This window comes from Sus scrofa, chromosome 14 (genome assembly GCF_054392235.1).
Source record: "Sus scrofa isolate SSC_HxYL_T2T_F1_AM1 chromosome 14, Sscrofa_HxYL_maternal_Yorkshire_Landrace_v2.0, whole genome shotgun sequence".
Lineage (NCBI taxonomy): Eukaryota > Metazoa > Chordata > Mammalia > Artiodactyla > Suidae > Sus > Sus scrofa.
This window is the reverse complement of record NC_139396.1, coordinates 52,784,353-52,808,000: the sequence shown is the minus strand read 5'-3', so window position 1 is coordinate 52,808,000 and position 23,648 is coordinate 52,784,353. Positions and strand designations below refer to the sequence as shown.

At 37.1% G+C, this 23,648-nt stretch overlaps 1 protein-coding gene across 19 annotated transcripts in view; it reads right to left on the bottom strand.

Moving 5' to 3' along the window:
- The window catches only part of IFT81 (intraflagellar transport 81), a 299,226-nt gene that overhangs the window by 83,366 nt on the left and 192,212 nt on the right, over positions 1–23,648 (bottom strand). For all 19 annotated transcript variants that reach the window (XR_014827279.1, XR_014827280.1, XR_014827281.1 and 16 more), the window contains 3 exons: positions 12,161–12,310; positions 9,372–9,500; positions 1,486–1,575 (listed from right to left, as the gene is read on the bottom strand). Coding sequence is in view for 13 of the 19 variants with exons in the window: in XM_084996213.1 (XP_084852339.1) it covers positions 1,486–1,575; positions 9,372–9,500; positions 12,161–12,310 (369 nt within the window). In the remaining 6 variants the exon portion in view is untranslated. The remainder of the gene's footprint in view (positions 1–1,485; positions 1,576–9,371; positions 9,501–12,160; positions 12,311–23,648) is intronic.

The following is a 23,648-nucleotide window of genomic DNA, read 5'->3' as shown; positions in this document are numbered from 1 at the left end:
ATTACATTTATACTATACATTCATTAAGTGTGCAACAGCATTATGTCTAAAAAATGTATGTACCTTGATTTTAAAAGATGTTATGGCTAAAAAATGCTAACAATAATCTGAGCCTTTGGCAAGCCATAATCTTTTCGCAACATTAACATTTTGATAACAGAGTAATGATGAAAAAGTTGGAAATAATTGAGAGAATTAGCAAAATGTAACACAGAGACATGAAGTGAGCAAATGCTGTTGGAAAAATGGTGGCTACAGTCTTGCTTTATGTAGGGTTGCCACAAATCTTTAATTTAAAAAAAAAAAAAAAGGTGATATAATAAAACCCAGAAAACAGGGACCTGTCTCTTCAGTTTCTTTTGTGATGGCCGTAGTGTGTAATGAAATAAGCAGGAGATTTTAAATAAGGTGATGATGGAACATGAGGGAGGACAATGTGATAAAAAGAACATATATATGTATATGACTGGGTCACTTTGTATAGTAGAAATTGACAGAACACTGTAAGTCAACTATAATGGAAAAAATAAAAACTATAAAATAAAATAAATTAAAATAAGATGATATAGGGAGTTCTCTTGTGATGCTGTGGGTTAAGGATCTGGTGTTGTCACTGCAGTGGCTCTGGTCACTGCTGTGGTTCAGGTTTGATCCCTGGCCCAGAAACCTTCACATGCTGTGGGAGCGAGCAGCCAAACCAAACCAAACCAAACAAAAACAAACAAACAAAAAAACCAAATACAGATGCTAGAGTCAAGTCCCAACTCTCACTTTCTACTTGTCTATTTGGATGAATCACAAAAAGTCCACGGCATTTTCTAAACAAAGGAAATAACGTCTATCTGATTTCAAAGTCCATGTGATTTTTCGGTCTGCTTCTCTGACTCTGATGAATAGCACTCATGAAGAGTTACACAGTTGCATCCTTAGGCACATGCAATACAGCTCACTTTCAAAACTAAAATTACTACATGGAGAATGATAAAATAATAACTGTTACTAACAAACGGCAAAGGCCAGCTGATCTGAATTTGTAGAGGGCATTTACTTTCTTACAGTTTATCTTTAAAGCAGTTCCTAGAATTAGCTTTCAGGTAATGGTATTTCATCACTTAATCATAAGCTATCATCGGTTGCTCCCTACTATGCTCCCCAGAAAAGCAGGTTCATTAATCTAATATTAACTTGTGACTTCATATTTACAGTTCTGACATAGATGTGATTTAAAGCAAAAATCTCATTTGGCTACATCTGTGATTTCAGCTTAAACTTTTTTTTCCTTTTCTCCTCCCCCTCCAAAATTTAAGACAAAACAAATAGCATAAATTAAACAAAAACCTTTGTAGGTCACATTATTATTTTATTTCAACAGAATTATATAAAATAATAATTTTTACTAAAAATTACATATAAGATTTGTGATTCTACCTAATACATCTGAACAAGAAAGAATATCAAAAGTATCACAAAATAAAATTCTCTTACCTGACATTTCTGACGCAACTGTCGTAGTTCTTTTATAACTGGAGCTAGAGCTGACTTCTTTTCAGTTACCAGAGAATTTAGTTTTTTTACCTGTCATTTAAACAAAATACATGACATATAAAAAAAGAATTTAAAAGAACAAAAACACTATATGCATAAATATATTTATGAACTGTTATATATAAAAGAGAAATATATATAAATTATTTCAATGCCAAACAATGGGGAAGTCATTTAGTAAGTTTTGATTCCTCAGAAAGATGGAATATCCTTTTTAGCTATTCAAAATGTCAATTATTAAGACTGCAAACCATAAGGGGGAATATTTATAATCTAGCACTGAATAGCTAAAAAAAAAATCACAAAGTTGCAGGAGTTCCTATTGTGTTGCAGTGGAAACGAATCTGACTAGTAACCATGAGGTTGTGGGTTCGATCCCTGGCCTTGCTCAGTGGGTTAAGGATCCAGCAATGCTGTGAGCTGTGTGGCTCGCAGATGTGGCTCGAATGCTGCATTGCTGTGGCTGTGGTGTAGGCCAGCAGCTGCAGCTCCAATTCAACCCCTAGCCTGGGAACCTCCATGTGCCACGGTTGAGGCTCTAAAAAGCCAAATAAAATAAAATAAAATAAAAAAATTAAAAAGTTGCGTGTAAAAACTTTGTAGTATGTACAAAGTACATAATTATGTAAGTTACATAAAATATACATAAACATGGATGAAGCGCTATTCAAAATATTTAATAACCGGACAAGGGCTGACTCCAGGTTCCTATAAAACAACTGGGCTGTGTGAAGCTGGGAAGGTGAAGAAATTAGGGCAAAGGATAAGGCATAAAGAACCTGAACCTCAGTGAGTCCAGATAACGGATCAAAGAAGTAGAAGTGAAGAATACATAATTAACAGATAACCAGTTCTCTTCCCTGGCTTCCCCTTCAGCAATCTCATGAACAAATTGTGTGAACAAGACTGCATCTAAAGAAAAATAATAAGAAGTCGACAAGCCTGCATACAGTGGGGGATGGCACATCTTGGATTACGGTGGCGGAATAGAAGGACTGGAGCTCAACTTCTCTCCTAAAAACAACAAAATTTACAACCAAATGCTGAGCAATCTTCAACCAAATGGACCGGAGACTTTCAAAAAGATATCCTACTCCAGAAGACAAAGATGAGACCACATCAAGAAGTAGGAGGGACGATTAAGCAATATAAGCAACCCCATACCTGCCAGGTGAGAAGCCCCACAGACTAGAAAGTAACTGGTTCACAGAGACTCACCTACATGAGTGAGGGTTCTGAGTCCCACATCAAATTCCCAAGTGTTGGGATCTGGCACTGGGAGAATGAGCCCCCTGGAGCATCTGGCATTGAAGGCCAGTGGGGCTTATGCACAGCAGCTCCACGGGACTGGGGGAAACGGAGACCCCATTCTTAAAAGTTGCACACAGACTTTCACGTGCACTGGGTCCCAGGGCAAAGCAAAGTCTCCATAGGAATCTGGGCCAAACCTGACTGCAGTTCTTGGAGGACTTCCTGGGAAAACAGGGGTGAATGTGGCTTGTTGTGGGGGAAGGACATTGGAAGCAAAGCTATTGGGAATATTCAGCAGCATGCCTTTCTCTGGAGGTGGCCATTTTGGAAAAATGTGGCCCCATCCATCAGCACTGAGAAGTCTTAGGCCAAACAATAATACAGGTAGGATCACAGTTCCACCCCTCAGTAAATAGGCTGCCTAAAACACCCCCAGGCAGAAAGCTCCCCCCTCTGATCTCACCCAGCGAAGAAGTCCCACCCACCAGAGGGTTAGGAATCAGCTCCACCTACCAATGGGCAGGCATCACTCCCTCCCATCAGGAAGCCTACAGCAAACCCTCATACTGACATCAGCCACAAGGGGAGCAGACACCAGAAGTAAGAGAGGCTACAACTCTATTATCTGTAAAAAGTTCACCAAACCAAAAACCTATAAAAATGAAAAGACAGAAGACTAAAACTCAGATAAGGGAGAAAGCTAAGTGATCAGGAGACTCTCAGCCTCCAGGAAAAAGACTTTAGACTGATGATGCTGAAGATGATTCAAGACATTGGAAATAAACTGGAGGCAAAGACTGATAATTTATAGCAAACACTGAGCAAAGAAATACAAGATTTAAAACTTAAGCAAGCAGAGATGAAAAATACAATAACTGAAATTAAAAATTCATTAGAAACAACCAATAGCAGAATACAGGAGGCAGAAGAACAAATAAGTGGGGTGGAGGACAGATTAGTGGAAATCACGAATGCAGAACAGAAAAGAGAAAAAAGATTGAAAAGAAATGAAGAAAGTCTAAGAGAACTCTGGGACAATGTTAAATGCACCAACATCCATATTATAGGGGTGCCAGAAGGAGAAGAGAGAGAGAAGGGGACAGCAAAAATATTTGAAGAGATAATAGCCAAAAACTTCCCTAACATGGGAAAGGAACCGCTCACTCAAATCCAGGAAGCACAACGAGTACCATATAAAATAAACCCAAGGAGGAACATCCCGAGACACATATTAATCAAACTGACCAAAATTAAAGACAGAGAGAAAATACTGAAAGTAGCTAGGGAAAAGAAACAAATAACATATAAGGGAACCCCGATAAGGGTACTGGCAGATTTTTCAGCAGAAACTCTGCAGGCCGGAAGGGAGTGGCACAATATACCGTGATGAAAGGAAAAAAGCTCCAACCAAGATTACTTTATGCAGCAAGCTCTCATTCAGATTTGAAGGGGAAATCAAAAGCTTCACACATAAGCAAAAGCTAAGAGAATTCAGCAACACTAAACCAGCTTTACAACAAATACTAAAGGAACTTCTCTAGACAGAAAAGAAAAGGCCGCAACCAGAAACAAAAATACCATGAATGACAAGGCACACCAGTAAAGGCATATATATACAGTAAAGGTAGGAAATCATCCACGCACAAATATGCTACCAAAATCAGAAACTATGAGAAGAGGAGGGTACAAATGCAGGACACTGCAGAGGCACTTGCAAGTAGGAAACAAACCAACAACTTAAAACAATCCTGTATATATATTGACTCCTATATCAAAACTTCAGGGTAAATGCAAACCAAAAATCTACAAACGATACACACACAAATAAGAAAAATCAACTCAAATACAACACTAAAGATAGTCATCAAATCAGGGAAGAAAAAAGCAACAAAAACAAATCCAAAACAGTTAATAAAATGGCAGTAAGAATATACATATCAATAATTACCTTAAGTGTAAATGGACTAAATACCCCAACCAAAAGACATAGACTGTCTGAATGGATACAAAAACAAATCCATATATATGCTGTCTTCAAGAGACCCACTTCACTTCTAGGGACACATACAAATTGGAAGTGAAAGGATGGAAGAAAACATTCCATGCAAACAGGAATCAAAAGAAAGCTGTAGTAGCAATACTCATATCAGACAAAATAGACTTTAAAATAAAGAATATTCTAAGAGACAAGGAAGGCCATTACATAATGATCAAAGGATCAATCCAAGAAGAAGATATAACAATTGTAAATATATGTGCACCCAACATAGGAGCACCTCAATATATAAGGCAACTGGTAATAACCTTAAAAGGAGAAATTGACAATAACACAATCATAGTGGGGGACTTCAACACCTCACTTACAGCAATGGACAGATCATCCAGACAGAAAATCAATAAGGAAACACAGGCCCTAAAGCATTAGACCAGATGGACTTACAGATATTTATAGAACATTCCATCCAAAAGCAACAGAATACACATTCTTCTCAAGTGCACGTGGAACATTCTCTAAAATTTATCATATCCTAGGCCACAAATCAAGCCTCGGTAAATAACTTTAAGAAAATTTACATCATATCAAGCATCTTTTCCGACCACAACACTATATGACTGGAAATCAACAACAAGAAGAAAACTGCAAAAAACACAAACACGTGGAGACTAAACAACATGCTACTAAACAACCAATGGATCACTGAAGAAATCAAAGATGAAATTCAAAAATACCTAGAAGCAAATGACAACAAATATACAGCACTCCGAAACCTCTGGGATGCAGCAAAAGCCGTTCTAAGAGGAAAGTTTATATCAATACAAGCCCACCTCAGGAAACAAGAAAAAGCTCGAATAAACAAGCTAACGTTACATCTAAAGCAGCTAAAGCAGCTCAAGAGAGAACAGACAAGACCTAAAGTTAGTAGAAGGAAAGAAATCATAAAGATCAGAGCAGAAATCAATGAAATAGAAATGGGGAAAACCATAGAAAAGATCAATGAAACAAAAAGCTGGTTCTTTGAAAAGATCAACAAAATTGATAATCCCTTAGCCAGATTTATCAAGAAAAAAAGAGAGGACTAAATCAATAAAATTAGAAATGGGAGTTCCTGTTGTGGTGCAGCAGAAACAAATCCGACTAGGAACCACGAGGTTGTAGGTCGATCCCTGGCCTCATTCAGTGGGTTAGGGAACTGGTGTTGCCATGAGCTGTGGTGTAGGTCACAGATGCAGCTCGGATCTGGTGTTGCTGTGGCTCTGGCTTAGGCTGGTGGCAACAGCTCCAATTAGACCCCTAGCCTCAGAAGCTCCAAGTGCTTCAGGTGTGGCTCTAAAAAAAAAAGGCAAAACTAACTAAATAAATAAAATTAGAAATGAAAAAGGAGAAGTTACAACCGACATCACAGAAATATAAAGGATCATAGGAGACTACTACATGCAACTATATGCCAATAAAATGGAAAACCTAGAAGAAATGGACAAATTCTTAGAAAAGTACAATCTTCTTAGACTACACCAGATGAAATAGAAAAGATAATGGACCAATCACAAGTACTGAAATTGAAACTGTGATTTAAAAACTGCCAACAAACAAATGTCCAGGACCAGATGGCCTCACAGGCGAATTCTATCAAACATTTAGAGAAAAGCTACCACCTATCCTTCTAAAACTATTCCAAAAAATTGCAGAGGAAGGAACACTCCCAAACTCATTCTATAAGTCCACCGTCACTCTGATACCAAAACCAGACAAAGATACCACAAAAAAAGAAAACTACAGGCCAATTTCATGAAGAACACAGACGCAAAAATCCTCAACAAAATACTAGCAAACCGCATCCAACAATACATTAAAAGGATTGTACATCATGATCAGGTGGGATTTATCCCAGGGATGCAAGGGTTCTTCAATATCTGCTAATCAATCAGTGTGATACACCACATTAACAAACTGAAGAATAAAAATCATATGATCCTCTCAGTAGATGCAGAAAAAGCCTTTGACAAAATCCAACACCCATTTCTGATACAAAAAAAAAGAAAAAAAAAACCTTCAGAATGTGGGCATAGATGGAACCTACCTCAACATAATAAAGGCCATACATGACAAATTCAGAGCTAACATCATTCTCAATGGTGGAAAGCTAAAAGAATTCCTGCTGAGAGCAGGAACATGACAAGGATGTCTGCTCTTGCCACTGCTATTCAACATAGTTTTGGAAGTCCTAGCCATGGCAATCAGAGAAGGAAAAAAAAATAAATAAAAGGAATCCAAATTGGAAAGGAAGAAGTAAAACTATCACTATTTGCAGATGACATGATACTGTACCTAGAGAATCCTAAAGATGCTACCAGAAAACTGTTAGAGCTCATCAGTGAATGTGGCAAAGTTGCAGGATACAAAATTAATACACAGAAATTGATGGCATTTCTATATACTAACAATGAAAGATCAGAAAGAGAAATCAGGGAAGCAATTCCGCTTGCCATTGCATCCAAAAGAATAAAATACCTAGGAGTAAACCTACCTAAAGAGACTCCTATAGTACTCTGAAAAGTATAAGACACTGATGAAAGATATCAAAGGTGAAACAAACAGATGAAAAGACATACCATGCTCTTGGATTGGAAGAGTTAATATTATCAAAATGACTATACTACCCAAGGCAGTCTACAGATTCAGCACAATCCCTATTAAACTACCAAGGACCTTTTTCACAGAGCTCGAACAAAATATTCTAAAGTTTGTTTGGAAGCACAAAAGACCCAGAATAGCCAAAGACATCCTGAGAAAGAAAGATGGAGCTGCAGGAATCAGGCTCCCTGACCTCAGACTATACTACAAAGCAACAGTCATCAAAACTGTATGGTACTGGCACAAAGACAGAAATATAGATCAGTGGATCAGGATAGAAAGCCCAGAATTAAACCCACGCACCTGCAGCCAACTAATCTATGACAGAGGAGGCAAGAATATACAATGGAGAAAAGATAGCCTGTTCAATAAGTGGTGCTGGGAAAACTGGACAGCCACATGGAAAAGAATGAAATTAGAACACTCCCTAACATCATACACAAAAATAAACTCCAAATGGATTAAAGACCTAGATATAAGACCAGACACTATAAATCTCTTAGAGGAAAACAGGCCAAACACTCTCCAACAAAAACCACAGCAATATCTTCTCAGATCCACCTCTTAAGAGTAATGACAGTAAAAACAAACAAACAAACAAACAAACAAAAAAACCAAATGGGACCTAATTAAACTTAAAAGTTTCTGCACAGCAAAGGAAACCCTAAACAAAACAAAAAGACAACCCACAGAATGGGAGAAAAATCTTTGCAAATGAAGCAACTGACAAGGGATTCATCTCCAAAATTTATAAACACCTTCTGCAGCTCCATAACCAAAAAAAACAAACAACCCCATCAAAAAAGGGGCAGAAGATCTAAACAGACAACTCTCCAAAGAAGACATACGGATGGCCAAAAAACACATGAAAAGATGTTCAACATCACTCATTATGAGAGAAAGGCAAATCAAAACCACTCTGAGGTACCTCCTTACACCAGCCAGCATGGCCATCATCAAAAAGTCTACAAGCAATAAATGCTGGAGAGGGTGTGGAGAAAAATGAACCCTATTACACTGTTGGTGGGAATGTAAATTGGTGCAACCACTGCAGAAAACAGTATGGAGATTCCTCAAAAAACTAAAAACAGAATTACATATGATCCAGCAATCCCACTCCTGGGCATTTATCCAGAGAAAACCATGTCTCAAGAAGATACATGTACCCCAGTGTTCACTGCAGCACTCTACAATAGCCAAGACATGGAAACAACCTAAATGTCCATTGACAGAGGAGTGGATAAAGAAGATGTGGTAAATATACACAATCGAGTGTTATTCAGCCACAAAAAGCAACGAAATACCAGCATTTTTAGCAACACGGATGGACCTAGAAATTATCATGATAAGTAAAGTCAGTCATACAATGAGACACCAACATCATATGCTACCACATACATATGGAATCTGAAAAAAGGACACAATGAACTTCTTTGCAGAACAGATGCTGAGTTGCAGACTTTGAAAAACTTATGGTTTCCAAAGGACAGTTTGGGGATGTGGGGGGATGTGCTGGGGTTGTAGGATGGAAATCCTATAAAACTGGATTGTGATGATCATTGTACAACTATGAATGTAATAAATTCATTGAGTAAAAAAAAGAATATTTAATAACCAAAATGGTATTAAGTAATGCCCAATCAGAATGGATACCAGCCATAGAGATAAATATGGTCTTGGGGCTGCTGCTATGTTAAATTTTAATCTTTTTAGGAGTTAGACTATGATGTAATCCAGAGTGTTCTGGTACCAATGTGGACAACAAAGGTGGAAGTAGGTACTCTGAGAGTTGGCAGCAGCAGCTATTTACCAATAGGCAATGAAAGATTTCAACATTTTAACACCTGATGAAGCTGTATCCAGCATTCTGGTTGAACAGCAGTCCTGAATATGGAAAGATACTAAGGACATACATAAAAACAAACAAAATCCATGTACTTACCATTTCAGACATGTCATCCAGGGTTCGTCCTTTCACTTCATCAACTTCACTCTTCAAGGCAGATACTCTTTCTAGCTCTTCTTGGGTGTAACTATATCCAGATATACCCTTTTTCTCCTCAAGTGTTTGCTAAAAGTAAAGAATAAAATAGGTGTAAAAAATGGGGTCTATAAAATGGGTTCAAAACCTTGATAATCATAAAAAGTATATGGATTTAACATAACAATAAAGTTGTAAATAAAATAAAGTAGTTTAGAATTCTAAAAAATAAGTACATGGATTTTGTTTGTTTTATTGTCTGACTCTAAGGCAAATATTTTTGTATTTGTCCTCTTTTCAATGAAACATTCAGATTTTCATTTCTGTGCATTATTTACTTTATATTCTTTCTTCTGTCTTTATTACTCTCTTTTGAATTTTTGCATTCTAGTAAGGTTGTACAGCTTGTAATCGTTTATGCATTTTGTGGTTTTTGAAGTTTGTAAAAATTACATAACATTAAAGAAATATTTAAGGTAAAAAATGTTTTCCCAAATTATACTACTTCACTTAATGTAATTATTTCATGTTTATGTATGTCCTTAGTATCTTTCCAGATTCTGTATATATTCTGAAGATAGATTCAACAAGCTATTATTACGGATTAGATGTGGGATACAAGGGAAAGTGAAGGGTAAAGACTGACTCCAGGGTTTTTGGCCTGAAGAACTGAGAGGATGGAGCTACCATTTGCTGAGATAAAGAAGACTCAGGAGGAACAGGTGGGGGTAGTGAAGATAAGAAGTTTAGTTTTGAACATGTTAAAAATTTAAATCTCTAGTAGAAATACAATAGAGAGGTCAAGATATTACATGCACCAGATTGGAATTTGAGGAGAAATCTAGGCCAGAGATAAAAATCTGTGAGTTGTTCATGTAGACAATGCGTTTAAAGCCATAAGAGGATAGGATCACCAAGGGAGTGAGGGCAGAGAAGAGATGCAAGAGCTAAGCTTGGGGAACTCCAACATTGAGGCTTTGGAGGAATGAAGCTGTTTTCAGTTGGGAATACATCCCTGCTTGGCTTTTTGCTGCTGCTCCATGTGTTTCTCTCATTCCCCTTCTTCTGAACATGTTCTCTCCCTCTGTAAATCACTCACACAAAGTATTCCCTTCTCAGGCTATGCTTCTAAGGAACCCAGCTTATGAAAAACTGTAAGGCAAAAACTGATAGAACTAAAAGGGAAAGATATAGTTAGATATTTTAAAACACCTTTCTCAATAACTGATGGAATAAAGTAGGTTAAAATATCAATAGAAATATGGAAGATTTGAATATCATGGTTAACATACTGGATTGAATTGACATATGTGGAACACCATCCCCAACAAGTGCAGAATATATATTCTTCTCAACTGCACATGTAACAACTATCAATATAGACTACATGCTGGGTCATAATGCAACATTCAAAAATTTTAAAGGACTGAAATCCCAGAGTATGTTCTCTGGTCACAGCAGAAATAAGCTAGAAATTGGAATTCCTGCTGTGGCGTGGTGGCTTAAGAATCTGACTACAGTGGCTTAGGTTGCTGTGGAGGCACAGGTTTGATCCTTTCCTGGCTCATTGAGTCAAAGGATCTGGCAGGGCCACAGCTGCAGCCCAGGTCATGGCTGCAGATCAGATTCAATCTCTGCCCCAAGAGCTTCTATGTGCCACGGATGCAGTAGCAGGAGAAAAAAGAAAAAGAAAGAAAGAAACAAAAGAAATAATCTAGAAATCAGTAATAGAAAGGTAACTAGAAAACCCCCAAGTGTTTGATTTTAAGCAATAACCATAGGTCAAAGAGATCACAATCAAATTGGAATATATTTTGAAGTAAGCAAAAATGCAGTTACTATATATCAATATTAAGCTAGTGCTGTTAGAATCTATGACACACTGTAAATTTTCTTTCTTTTCTTTTTAGGGCTAGGGGTCAAATTGGAGCTGCAGCTGCCGACCTATACCACAGCCACAGCAACATCAGATCCCTGACCAGGGATCAAATCCGCATCCTCATGGATACTAGTCAGATTTCTTTCTGCTGCACCAGAATGGGAACTTCCTGATGCACTGTAAATTTTCAATCTTAAGTTCCCTAGAAGTAAACAATACTTAATAGCTTGATAGAGAAATGTTCATATTGCCAGCTAACCACAACTGGTTGAAACTTCATTTGCCTCTACCAGATTATTGCTAGCTGGTAAACCAACATCCTGATGAAATAATTTCCTCATGGGTGAAAGAAAAAAAAAGCTAAACCAAGAAAACTCAGAGGAACTGATACGCACAATGAGAATAACTCTGCGGCTGTTAGAGTGATTTCTATGGGTTTAACTTTTTTTCTGACAACCAAGGAACAAATATTTAAGGAACAAGCCTATAGGCAAACTTCTATATAGCACCCTTACTGGATATTTCTTTCCAAAGCTCCATGCAAGTGGCTGCTTAGATTTCTGCCCAGCAGGCCATGATAAATAAATATTTTACAGTCGATCTGTTAGTATTATCACTTTGGTCATATTAACTAGTAATAAAAAAAAAAACCTACTTGGAATTAAATTTCTATTAATTATCCCAAAGTTAGCACACATAAAAAAGTTAGTACTTATTGCTACATTATATATCAATTTATATGTCATCTCTGTAATTAATCAGAGAAAATTAATAATTTTATGGTTTTTCTAATAAAAGCAATGACCACAAACTATAACCATAAATCTCCTGGCATTTGTTCTTTCAGAACTGCAAAATAATATTATATTACCAGTTGATGTTGAATATTTTCATGACGTTGCTTAAGAAGTTCTTCTGTCCTCTGCAAGAGACCAAATTCAGCTTTAAATTCAGCTATTATCTGATGCTTCTTTTTGAAAATTGTACTCTTGCTTCGAAGTTTACTGACATATCGTTTGAACTGTAAAAGAACAGCATATGTAGTTTAATAAGCAGAAAAACAGTTGCTAAATATCATATATAATCTCAATGTTGGAGAAATTTTCTTTTCTACTGTCCAACATGTGTGACACAAGTATATAATAACCAGTTTAGTTTTATTAGAAAAGTCAGAAAGATTCAGTTAAAATATTTTGTTTTGATTTTTTTGACCCATTAAATACCGTAAATCCTAATATAAAAGCTATTCATATTGGGCTTTACAAATAAGAATTAGGAAAACAAACTTCAACTCTATGAAAGTAAAAAGGTTAAAAAGAAGAAGGAAAAAAGTAGAAGACCCAGTCTGACTGTGGTCTTATCATGATATCTCTTATGTGTTGTACTATTTTGGTGGTACTGGACCTACTGGGATTAATACAGCCAATCAGAATAGTCAATGATTGTAGGTACTATTTATGATTTAAGAAATGTCAGTGGGAGTTCCATTCTTGGCTCAGTGGTTAACAAACCTGACTAGTATCCATGAGGATGCAGGTTCGAGCCCTGGCCTCACTCAGTGGGTTAAGGATCTAGCATTGCCTTGAGCTGTGGTGTAGGTCAAAGATGTGGCTTGGATCACCCACTGCTGTGGCTGTGGCATAGGCCAGCAGCTGTAGCTCCAATTCTACCACTAGTCTGGGAACTTCCAAATTCCATGGGTGTGGCCCTAAAAAAAGCAAAAAAAAAAAAAAAAAAAAAAAAAATGTATAGTGACTGTATACCTTTAGAAACCCATCACAAATGTTAAACACTAACAATATTCCAAATTAGTGGGAACTCATAGCTGCTTAATTCAGCTATTTACCTACTAATGATATTAAAGTTATAATTAGTCTACTCTAAAGGAAAGACTCCTTTTTTTTTTTTTTTTTTTGGTATTTTTGCCATTTCTTGGGCTGCTCCCACGGCACATGGAAGTTCCCAGGCCAGGGGTCCAATCGGAGCTGTAGCCATCAGCCTACACCAGAGCCACAGCAAGGTAGGATCCGAGCCACATCTGCAACCTACACCACAGCTCACAACAAGGCCGGATCCCCAACCCACCAAGCAAGGGCAGGGATCGAACCCGCAACCTCATGGTTCCTAGTCAGATTCGTCAACCACTGCGCCATGACAGGAACTCCGAGACTCCATTATTAAATAATACCAGTTTGAGAAAGCAAATGAAATGAATATTTAAAGGAATCATTTGATAAGTATAATTTATTAACAATTACTTGGTAGGCACTCTGCCAGACATTGAGAATACAACTCTAAATAAGATACACGTCCTGTCCTCATCAAGCTTAAGGAATAGTGGGGAAAATAAACCCTGAACTGAGGTTTTCAATCACAGTGAACATTATGAAGCAGTGAAGGAGCCCTGAGAATAAATAACAGGAGTTTAACTTGGGTTGGAACGGAGGTAGCAAAAGTGGGATGGGATTTAAGTGAAGTGAGTTACGGCAAGCTTTTCAAAAATAATTTAAGCCAACAATGACAAAAACAAAAATGTAAGTCCGGACTGAGGACTGGAGGAGGTAAATGCAGGGAAGAGCATTCCAGGTAGAGGAAACGACAGGTGTAAAGGTCCTGAAGCATTCATTTATTAAAACTATTGCTCAATATGAGAAGCAAATCTGAAAAATTTCTGAAATAGGACGTAATATTTAAATCACTTTCTCTTATGTAGCATTAGTACTAATATTTTTCAGGTTTTTTTTTTTTTTTACTACAAAACAAAAAGATTTTTTTCTGCTCCCTCCTTTTATTTCCCACATTATTCAAAAAATGTCCATAGTATATAGGAAAACACAGGCAGAACATTCTTTGACATAAATGCAGCAATATGTTTTTGGATCCACCTTCCAGAGTAATGAAAATAAAAACAAAAATATACAAATGGGGCCTAATTAAACTTAAAAGCTTTTGCACAGCAAAGGACACCATAAACAAAGACTGGAGTTACTGCTGTGGCCCAGTGGGCTAATAATACAGTACTGCCTCTCTGGTGGCGTGGGTTTGACTCCTGGCCCAGGGCAGTGGGTTAAGGATCTGGCATTGTCACTGCTATGGCTCCAGCTGCTGCTGTGGAGCAGGTTTGATCCCTGGCCTGCCCAGGAACTTCCACATGCTGTGGGCTTGGCCAAATGACTCCCCACCCCCAACAACTTAAAATAGAATTACTACATGATCTAGCAATCCCATACTTGTGAATTTACCTGGAGAAAACCATAATCTGAAAAGATACATGCACCTCAATGTTCACTGCAGCATTGTTTATAATAGCTAATACATAGAAGCAAATTAAATGTCCATCAATTGAGGAAGGGATAAAGATGTGGTATATATATGCAATGCAATATTACTGAGCCATAAAAAAGAATGAAATAATGCCATTTGCAGCAACATGGGTGGACCTGGAGATTACTATACAAAGTGAAGTTAGTCAAAGACAAATATTATATGCTATCACTTATACATGGAATCTAAAAAATTTGATACAAATGAATTTATTTGAAGAACAGAAACAGACTCACAGACTTCAAAAAGAAACTTATGGTTACCAAAGGGAAGAGGTAGTTGGGAGGAATAAATTAGGAGTTTTGGATCAACATATACGGACTGCTCTGCATAAAATCATCAATGAGGACCTCCTATATAGCACAGGAAATTCTACTCAATATTCTGTAATAACCTATATGGGAAAATAATCTGAAAAAGAATGTATATAGGTATATGTATAACTGAATCACCTTGCTGTACACCTGAAACTAACACAACACTGTAAATCAACTATACTCCAATATAAAATAAAAATTAAATTAAAAAATAAAATATGTCCATAGTAAGAATCTGACCTATTATATTTAAATACATCACTTCAAATCAAAAGTAAGCCTCTATATTACCTAATGAGAAAATTATTTGATAGTCTTAGCTTTTTAAATGTCTAGTTCTTTATAGGATAAATGGGGGGGTTATAAATAATTTTGTAACTAACAGAAGTAATGAATATATTACTGAAATTTTATTTTATTTCTTTTTTTTTTTTTTTTGTCTTTTTGCCTTTTTTTCTAGGGTCACTACCACGGCATATGGAGGTTCCCAGGCTAGGGGTCTAATTGGAGCTGTAGCTGCCCGCCTATGCCAGAGCCACAGCAATGAGGAATACGAGCCGCCGCGTCTGTGACCTACACCACAGCTCATGGCAATGCTGGATCCTTAACCCACTGAGCAAGGCCAGGGATCGAACCTGCAACCTCGTGGTTCCTAGGCGGATTTGTTAACCACTGAGCCATGCCAGAACTCCACTGAAATTTTAGAAAATAGAAAAAAGGAAAAATTCACTCAAAGCCACTATTCCAATACAAGCTCTAGCATGTTGATATTCTGCCTAAATTTTTTTTTTTTTTTTTTTTTTTTTTTTTTGCTTTTTAGGGCCAAACTGGAGGCATATGGACCTACACCATAGCTCACGGCAGCACTGGATCCTTAACCCACTGAGTTAGGCAGGGATGAAACTCAAATACTCATGGATACCAGGCGGGTTCCTGAGCCACATCAGGAACTCCTAAGGTCAGTAATTTTAAATTGAAAGGTAGCAAAACAGAAAGTAGTGCACTTCTAAAATTTGGGTTTTTCTTCCTTAAAGACTTGATTGATTATTGAATATACAAAAGTCCTTAAAAATAGTAAGATGAAAATTCTTTCACATAAAAATAACCCTCTGATTCCTGGTTTAGACATATTTTAACCTTGACTTAAACTTTTTTTTGTTGTTGTCTTTTTAGGGCTACACCTGTGGCATATGCAGGTTCCCAGGCTAGGGGTCAAACTGGAGGTGCAGCCGCTGGCCTATACCACAGTCAGCCACACCAGATCCGAGCTGTGTCTGTGACCTACACCACAGCACACAGCAACAGTGGATCCTTAACCCACTGAGCGAGGCCAGGGATCAATCCTGCGTTCTCATGGATGCTAGTCAGTCAGACTCGTTTCTGCTGAGCCACCACAGGAAGCCCAAACTTGACTTAAACTTTGAAAGAAATGAGGAACACATTTTGTTTTAGAGAAAGTTCAAAATATTTTTCTATCCATGATTGAATTAGTTTTAATATTAAGAAATCCAGCCCACATACAGCAAATTATCAATGGCTGGATTGCAGAAATAGTTTAAAAAATTTAAGTCATACCAATGTACCCCTAGAATCTAAAAGCTCATAAGTTTTTCTTCTAAAGAATAAATGTATAAGCCTGACATAACCACAGATTCCGAATCCCCAGATTAACTATATGTTCTATTAAAAGTGTCCTGGGCAAAGTGCCCAAAATGAAATCAATCCTGTTCATCTGCTACCCTCTGTATTATCTAGGCCAATTTTCCTCTTCTCTATCTTGCTGTGCTCTGAACTATTTTTAAAAGCTAGAAGCTATAAATGTTTTTGGTGAAAGAACAAACCCACCGATTACTCAATGTGCTCTATGTTGATTGGATATAATTTGACATTCATTGGATGAACTACCTAGGGGAACTGTAGTCAGGGTCAGATTAATGACAGTTTCACACAATTAAGGAATAGGTGGCCATCAAAGCACTCTAAGGGCTCTACCACCAGTAAATTAGAGGGGGGAAAAAAACCATTATCAATGATTTTCTTCCATTGGAAATTTCCTCTATCATTTGGATTTTAGGTTATTGATGAATTTTCAGATTATTAAAACAAATCATGGTGGGAGTTCTCTTGTGGGGCAGCAGATCCAGTGTTGTCACTTCTGTGGCACACATTCAGTCCCTTGTCCCTAGAACTTTCACATGCTGTGGTTGCAGGCAAAAAAAAAAAAAAAAACAACCAAAACCAAACCCAACCTGAACATACTGAAACTAAAACTTCAGACACATTGTTTTTTTTTTAAAGGGCTGCACATAGACATATGGAAGTTCCCAGGCTAAGGGTTGAGCTGGAGCTACAGCTGCTGGCCTAGGTGACAGCCACAGCAATGCCAGATCCGAGCTGAGTCTGTGACCTACACCACAGCTCATGGCAAAGCTGGATCATTAACCCACTAGGTGAGACCAGGGATTGAACCTGCATACTCATGGATACTAGTTGGGTTCGTTATCACTGAGCCACAATGGGAACTCCTAGACACATTCGTAATAATTTCTATAGGTCATACTTCCAAAAATGGTCAGAAGGAAATAGGGTTTTGATACATTCTGCCAAACTGCCCTTCAAAGGCTATAGTACTGTTTATAATTGTTAACATAAGCAAAATAGTATCTTATTTTTTATTTGCATTTATTTATTAGGGAAGGTCACTTTTTGCCATGTTAAGTGTGCATTTGTGAGGATTTTTAAAAAATGACATGACTGTGTTTGGCTCATTTACAAACATTAAAATTAAAAATTGGAGACTTTGGAGTTCCCATTGTGGCTCAGCAGTAACTAACCCAATTAGTATCCATGAGGACACAAGTTTGATCTCTGGCCTTGCTCAATGGGTTAAGGATCTGGAGTTTCCATGAGCTGTGGTGTAGGTTGCAAATGTGGCTTGGATCCTGAGTTACCGTGGCTACGGTATACGCTTGCAGCTGTAGCTCCAATTCTACCCCTAGCCTGGGAACTTCCATATGCCACAGGTGCAGCCCTTAAAAAAAAAAAAGAGAGAGAGGAGAGACTGACTTTCCTATGGATCTGTAATAGTGATTTTCAAACTTTTTGGTCTCAGGAGCCCTTTATTGAAGATCTCAAGAGGATTTTGTTTATGTAGATTGCTGGTATGAAAAATTTGAGTGAAAAGAACAGAATATTCGTTAGCAAACTGAATTCAACAACACATAAAAAGGATCATAAACTATGATCAAGTTGGATTCATTTTAGGAACACAAGGATGGCTTGACATAGGCAAATCAATCAATATGATACACATCAAAAAAAGAAAAGACAAAAACCACATGATTGTTTCAATAGATGCAGAGAAAGCATTTGATAAAATTCAAAATCCACTCATGATAAAAAAAAGTCCTCACCAAAGTGGGTATAGAGGGAACATACCTCACCATAATAAAATCCATTTATGACAAACCCACAGCCAATATATTCAATGATGAACACCTAAAAGCCTTCCCACTAAATTCTGGAACAAGACAAGTATGCCCACTCTTACCACTTTTATTCAACATAATATTCTAAGTCCTAGTCACAGCAATCAGATAAGAGAAAGAAATAAAAAGTATCCAAATTAGAAGAGAAGAGGTATAATCATAGTTATGCAGGTGATATTCTACTGTACATAGAAAACCCTAAAGACTCTATAGAAAAACTATTAGAACTAATAATTCAGTAGGTAGCAAGATACGAGATTAATATACAGAAATTTCTTGCATTTCTTTACACTAACAATGAACTACCAGAAAGAAAAAGTAAAAAAAATTCCTGTTTAAAATCTAGTCCCCCCCCGCAAAAAAAAACCCTAGTAACAAACCTAACCAATGAGGTGAAAGACATATATGTTGAGAACTATAAAACACTGATAAAGGACACTGAAGATGATTCAAAAGAGATGGAAAGCTATCACATGCTCTTGGATTGGAAGAATTATTATTGTTAAAATGGGCATACAACGCAAAGCAATCTACCGATTCAGTGCAATCCTTATTAAATTACACTTGACGTTTTCCACAGAACTAGAATAATCCTAAAGTCTATATGTAGCCACAAAGGACCCAGAATTGTTACAGTGGTCCTGAAGAAAAAAGAGTAAAACTGAAGGTACAATCTCCCAGACTTCACACAAAGCTACAGTAATCACACCAGATTGGTACTGGCATAAAAACAGACATAGGTATAGATCAACAGAACAGACTAAAGAGCCCAGAAATAAATCCACACACCTTCAGTCAATTAATCTTTGACACAGGAGGCAAGAATATACAATGGAGAAAAGATAGTCTCTTCAGCAAGTGGTACTGAGAAAGCTGGACAGCTATATCTAAACCAATGAAGTTAGAACACTCCACCATACACAAAAATAAACTCACAATGGCTTAGAGACTTTAAATGTAAGATATGACACTATAAAACTCCTAGAAGAGAACACAGGCAAAACATTCTCTGACATAAATCATACCAATGTTTTCTTAGGTCAGTCTCCCAAGGCAAAAGAAATAAAAGCAAAAATAAACAAATGAGACCTATTCAAACTTATAAGGTTTGCATAGCAAAGGAAACCATAAACAAAACAAAAAGACAACCTATGGAATGTGAGAAAATATTTGCAAATGATGCGACCAACAAGGGCTTAATTTCCAAAATATACAAACAGCTCATATAACTCAATGTCAAAAAACAAACAAACAAAAACCAAACAAATTCCCTGACTGAAAAATGGGCAGCAGACCTACATAGATATTTCTCCAAGGAAGACATACAGATGGCCAATAGGCACATGAAAAGATGCTCGACATCACTAATTATTAGAGAAATGCAAATCAAAATACAGTGAGGTACTACCTCTCACTAGTCAGAATCCCCATGTTAATAAGACTATAAATAACAGGGTTCCCTGGGGGCCTAGCGCTTAAGGATTTGGTGTTGTCACTGCTGTGGCTCGGACTACTGCTGTAGCTCTAGTTTGATCCCAGGCTCAGGAGCTTTCCCATGCTGTTGGTGCAGACACACACACACACAAACACCCAAGTCTACGGATAACAAATGTTGGAGAGGGTCTGGAGAAAAAGGAACCCTCCTACACTGTTGGTGGGAATCTAAGTTCGTGCAGCCATTATGAATAACAGTATGGAGGTTTCTTAAACAACTAAAAATAGAGTTGCCATATGATCCAGCAATCCTATTCCTGGGCATATATCCAGAGAAAACTATAATTTGAAAAGACACAGGCACCCCAATGTTCACAGCAGCACTGTTTACAACAGCCAAGACATGGAAGCAACCTAAGAGGCAACTGACTGATGAATGGTAAAGAAGATGTGGTATATATACATGATGGACTATTACTCAGTCATAAAAAGAATGATATATTGCCATTTGCAGCAACCTGGATGGACCTAGAGGTTACCATACTGAGTGAAGTAAGTCAGGCAGAAAAAGACAAGTATTATATAATATCACTTACATGTGGACTCTAAAAAATAATACAAATGAATTTATATGCAAAACAGAAAAGATTCGCAGACATAGAAAACAAACTTATAGTTACTAAAGGGGAAAGGGGGGAAGATATATAGAGTAGGAGTATGGGATTAACAGAAACACACCACTATATATAAAATAAACAGCAAGGATTTACTGTAATAGCACAGGAACGATATTCAATATTTTGCAATAACCTTGTGGCACAGTGGGTTAAGGTGCTGGCACTGCCACTGCAGTGGCCTGGGTGGCTGCTGTGGCACAGGTTCAGTTCCTGGCCTGGGAACTTCTATATGCTGTGAGCATGGCCAAAAAAAAAAAAAAAAAAAAAAAAAATTCTAAGAAAAAAAAAAAAGAAAAGAATATTCAATTAATGGACCCCTTACTTCACAACACATAAAAATCAATTCCAACTACATGCAGGAAATAGGAGATCCAAAACAGAGTGGTAAGAGAAATTCCCAGGATAATGAATGGGAAGCCTAGATTACCACTGTACAGCAAGCCTAAAAATTAATTTTCTCAGATTGGAACAGAAGAATGAGAGGGGCTTCAGAAAGAATGAATCCACTGTTTAAAAAATGTAATTAATAGATTACTGTGTATGACCATATGCCACAATAAGAGAAATTGTCCAGTTATTTCAGAAGGTTTAGCGCTAAGTGATAGGTACATAAAAAATTAAACAAAAACAAAAAATGAGGTCAATATTAATTAAAAAGCAACTATTCAATTAAAAAAAGAGGGAGTTCCTTTGTGGCTCAGTGGTAATGACCCTGACTAGTATTCACGAGGATGTGAGTTCCATACCTGGCCTCGCTCAGTGGGTTAAGAATCTGGCGTTGCTATGAGCTGTCGTGTAGGTCGCAGATGCAGCTCTGATCTGGTGTTGCTGTGGCTGTGGTGTAGGCCAGTGGCTACAGCTCCGATTAGACCCCTAGCCTGGGAACTTCCATATGCCGCAAGTATGGCCCTAAAAAGACCAAAAAAATAAATAAAAAAGAGAGAGAAAACAGGAGTTCCTTGGTGGCTCAGTGGGTTAAGGATCTGGCATTGTCACTGCTGTGGCTTGGGTTGTCAGTGTGGTTGCCAGTGTGGCTTGGGTTGCCAGTGAGTTCAATCCTTGGCCTCAGAACTTTTGTGCGCTGTGGGCAAGCACTGCCCCCCCCCAAAAAAAAAGAGAGAGAAAAATAAAAGAAGTGAACAAGAAAGTAAATGTAATCATCGTATACTATATGGCTTGGCTGTAAAAAATGTTTATACAATCATCATAATGAATACAATAAATAATGATTTAATCAAAAATTATATTAGGAGGCTAGAAAAAATGGAAGGATGGTATGGCGGGCAGAGGGGAAATGGAGAGTGTAGAGCTAAATTCTCATTTCCTATGGCAGTATATCAAAAGTTGAAAAAACAATCTAGAAATTTTGTCATAAACATGATATTTAGAAATACAGAGGTAAATACTAGAAGAAACAACTAAAAGTATTAAAAATGATTGCCTTGGAGTTCCCGTCATGGCGCAATGGTTAACGAACCCAACTAGGAACCATGAGGTTGCGGGTTCGATCCCTGGCCTTGCTCAGTGGGTTAACGATCCGGCGTTGCCATGAGCTGTGGTGTAGGTTGCAGACGCGGCTTGGATCCCGCGTTGCTGTGGCTCTGGCGTAGGCTGGTGGCTACAGCTCTGATTCGACCCCTAGCCTGGGAACCTCCATATGCCTCAAAAGCGGCCCAAGAAAATGGCAAAAAGAAAAAAAAAAAAAAAAAATGGTTGCCTTAAGGAAACATGACTTGGGAGCATGGAAGGGGATCATTATTTTTTCATGAGTTTTATAGTACTGTTATACTTTTTAAACTAGGTATTTGTATTAATCTAAGAAATTATAATTAAAAGAACAATCCATTCCAAAAAAGCCCATCACCAAAAAAAACCTAATAGGCGGTAGATTTTATTGTCAATAATAAATACTCAATAAACTTTATTTAAATTAACCCATAATCCTGTGTTATAATAACTTATCTGGGCAAAAATTCACAAATAATTTTAGTTATAACAATGATTAAAGATCCTAATAGCTGAAAGATTTTACTGTGAATAAACTTTGAGTATTTAAAATTAAATTTACTCATAATTATTTTATAATAACTTATCTGAGCAAAAATTCACAAATAATTTCAGTTATAACAATCATTAATGCAGTATAACAGGGTCACAGAAGCAGTTCAAAGAATTGTTGAGATCACAGGCTTTAGAGTCAGGAAAACAATTTCAAATCCTGGCTCCACTGCTTTAAATGACCTTGGGGAAGTTTTCAAGGAAGATCTACAAAATGTACTAAAGTTCTACAAAGATGTTATAAAAAGTAAAAATGTCTATAAACCATGATTGGGAGAGAATGAAGAGACAAAAATAGCTGTTGTGTTGGGCAGATAAGGTCATGAGTCAATTCCTTGAGCTTTCTTAAATATTAAAAAAATTTTAAATATTTTAAAGGAACTCTGTCATAGGAGATAAGCAACAAATCCTTGGAACATTAAGGAAAAAGCTTTTAATAGTGCACCATAGCAGTTCAATCAAGCAAATTTGTCATCAAAGTGAACTATAAAGATTGCCACTGTGCAGGAAGACCCATTATAGCAGCTATTACTAATCATTTGGACCGATACATATTTGTAATCTAAATTTGCCATTTAGGAAAGAGCAGCCATCATTTTAGATGTTGAGATCATAAGATTAATGCTTTAACAGTGCTAGCTTCTGGCTTCAAGGCCAGTTTTATAGACTTGGCTTATTTGTGATCAAAATGGAATCTGACATATCTTCTATTTCCTTTTACCCATTTAATATGTTTCAGAACCTTTAACAGTAATGATCAATATCTGGGTTAGCTTTTTAAAAGAACAAGGCAGTTTTCCCCCCCTAAGTATGTAACCATTTACAAATGCTTTTCAGGCCTATCTGGAACTCAAAAGTATTACTGGATTCCAGACATCATTCTGGATATTTACATGGAAACAAGAATATTTTCTAACTCGTTATTTGCAATGAAATTATGTTCACGTAATTAGCTGCGAAGACTTTAAAAGACAACCATATAATAAGTACTTTATACTGTTAAGAACCACAAAGAGCTATGTTTTAAAACACTATTCTCCCTTTTATAGAAAAGGAAACCT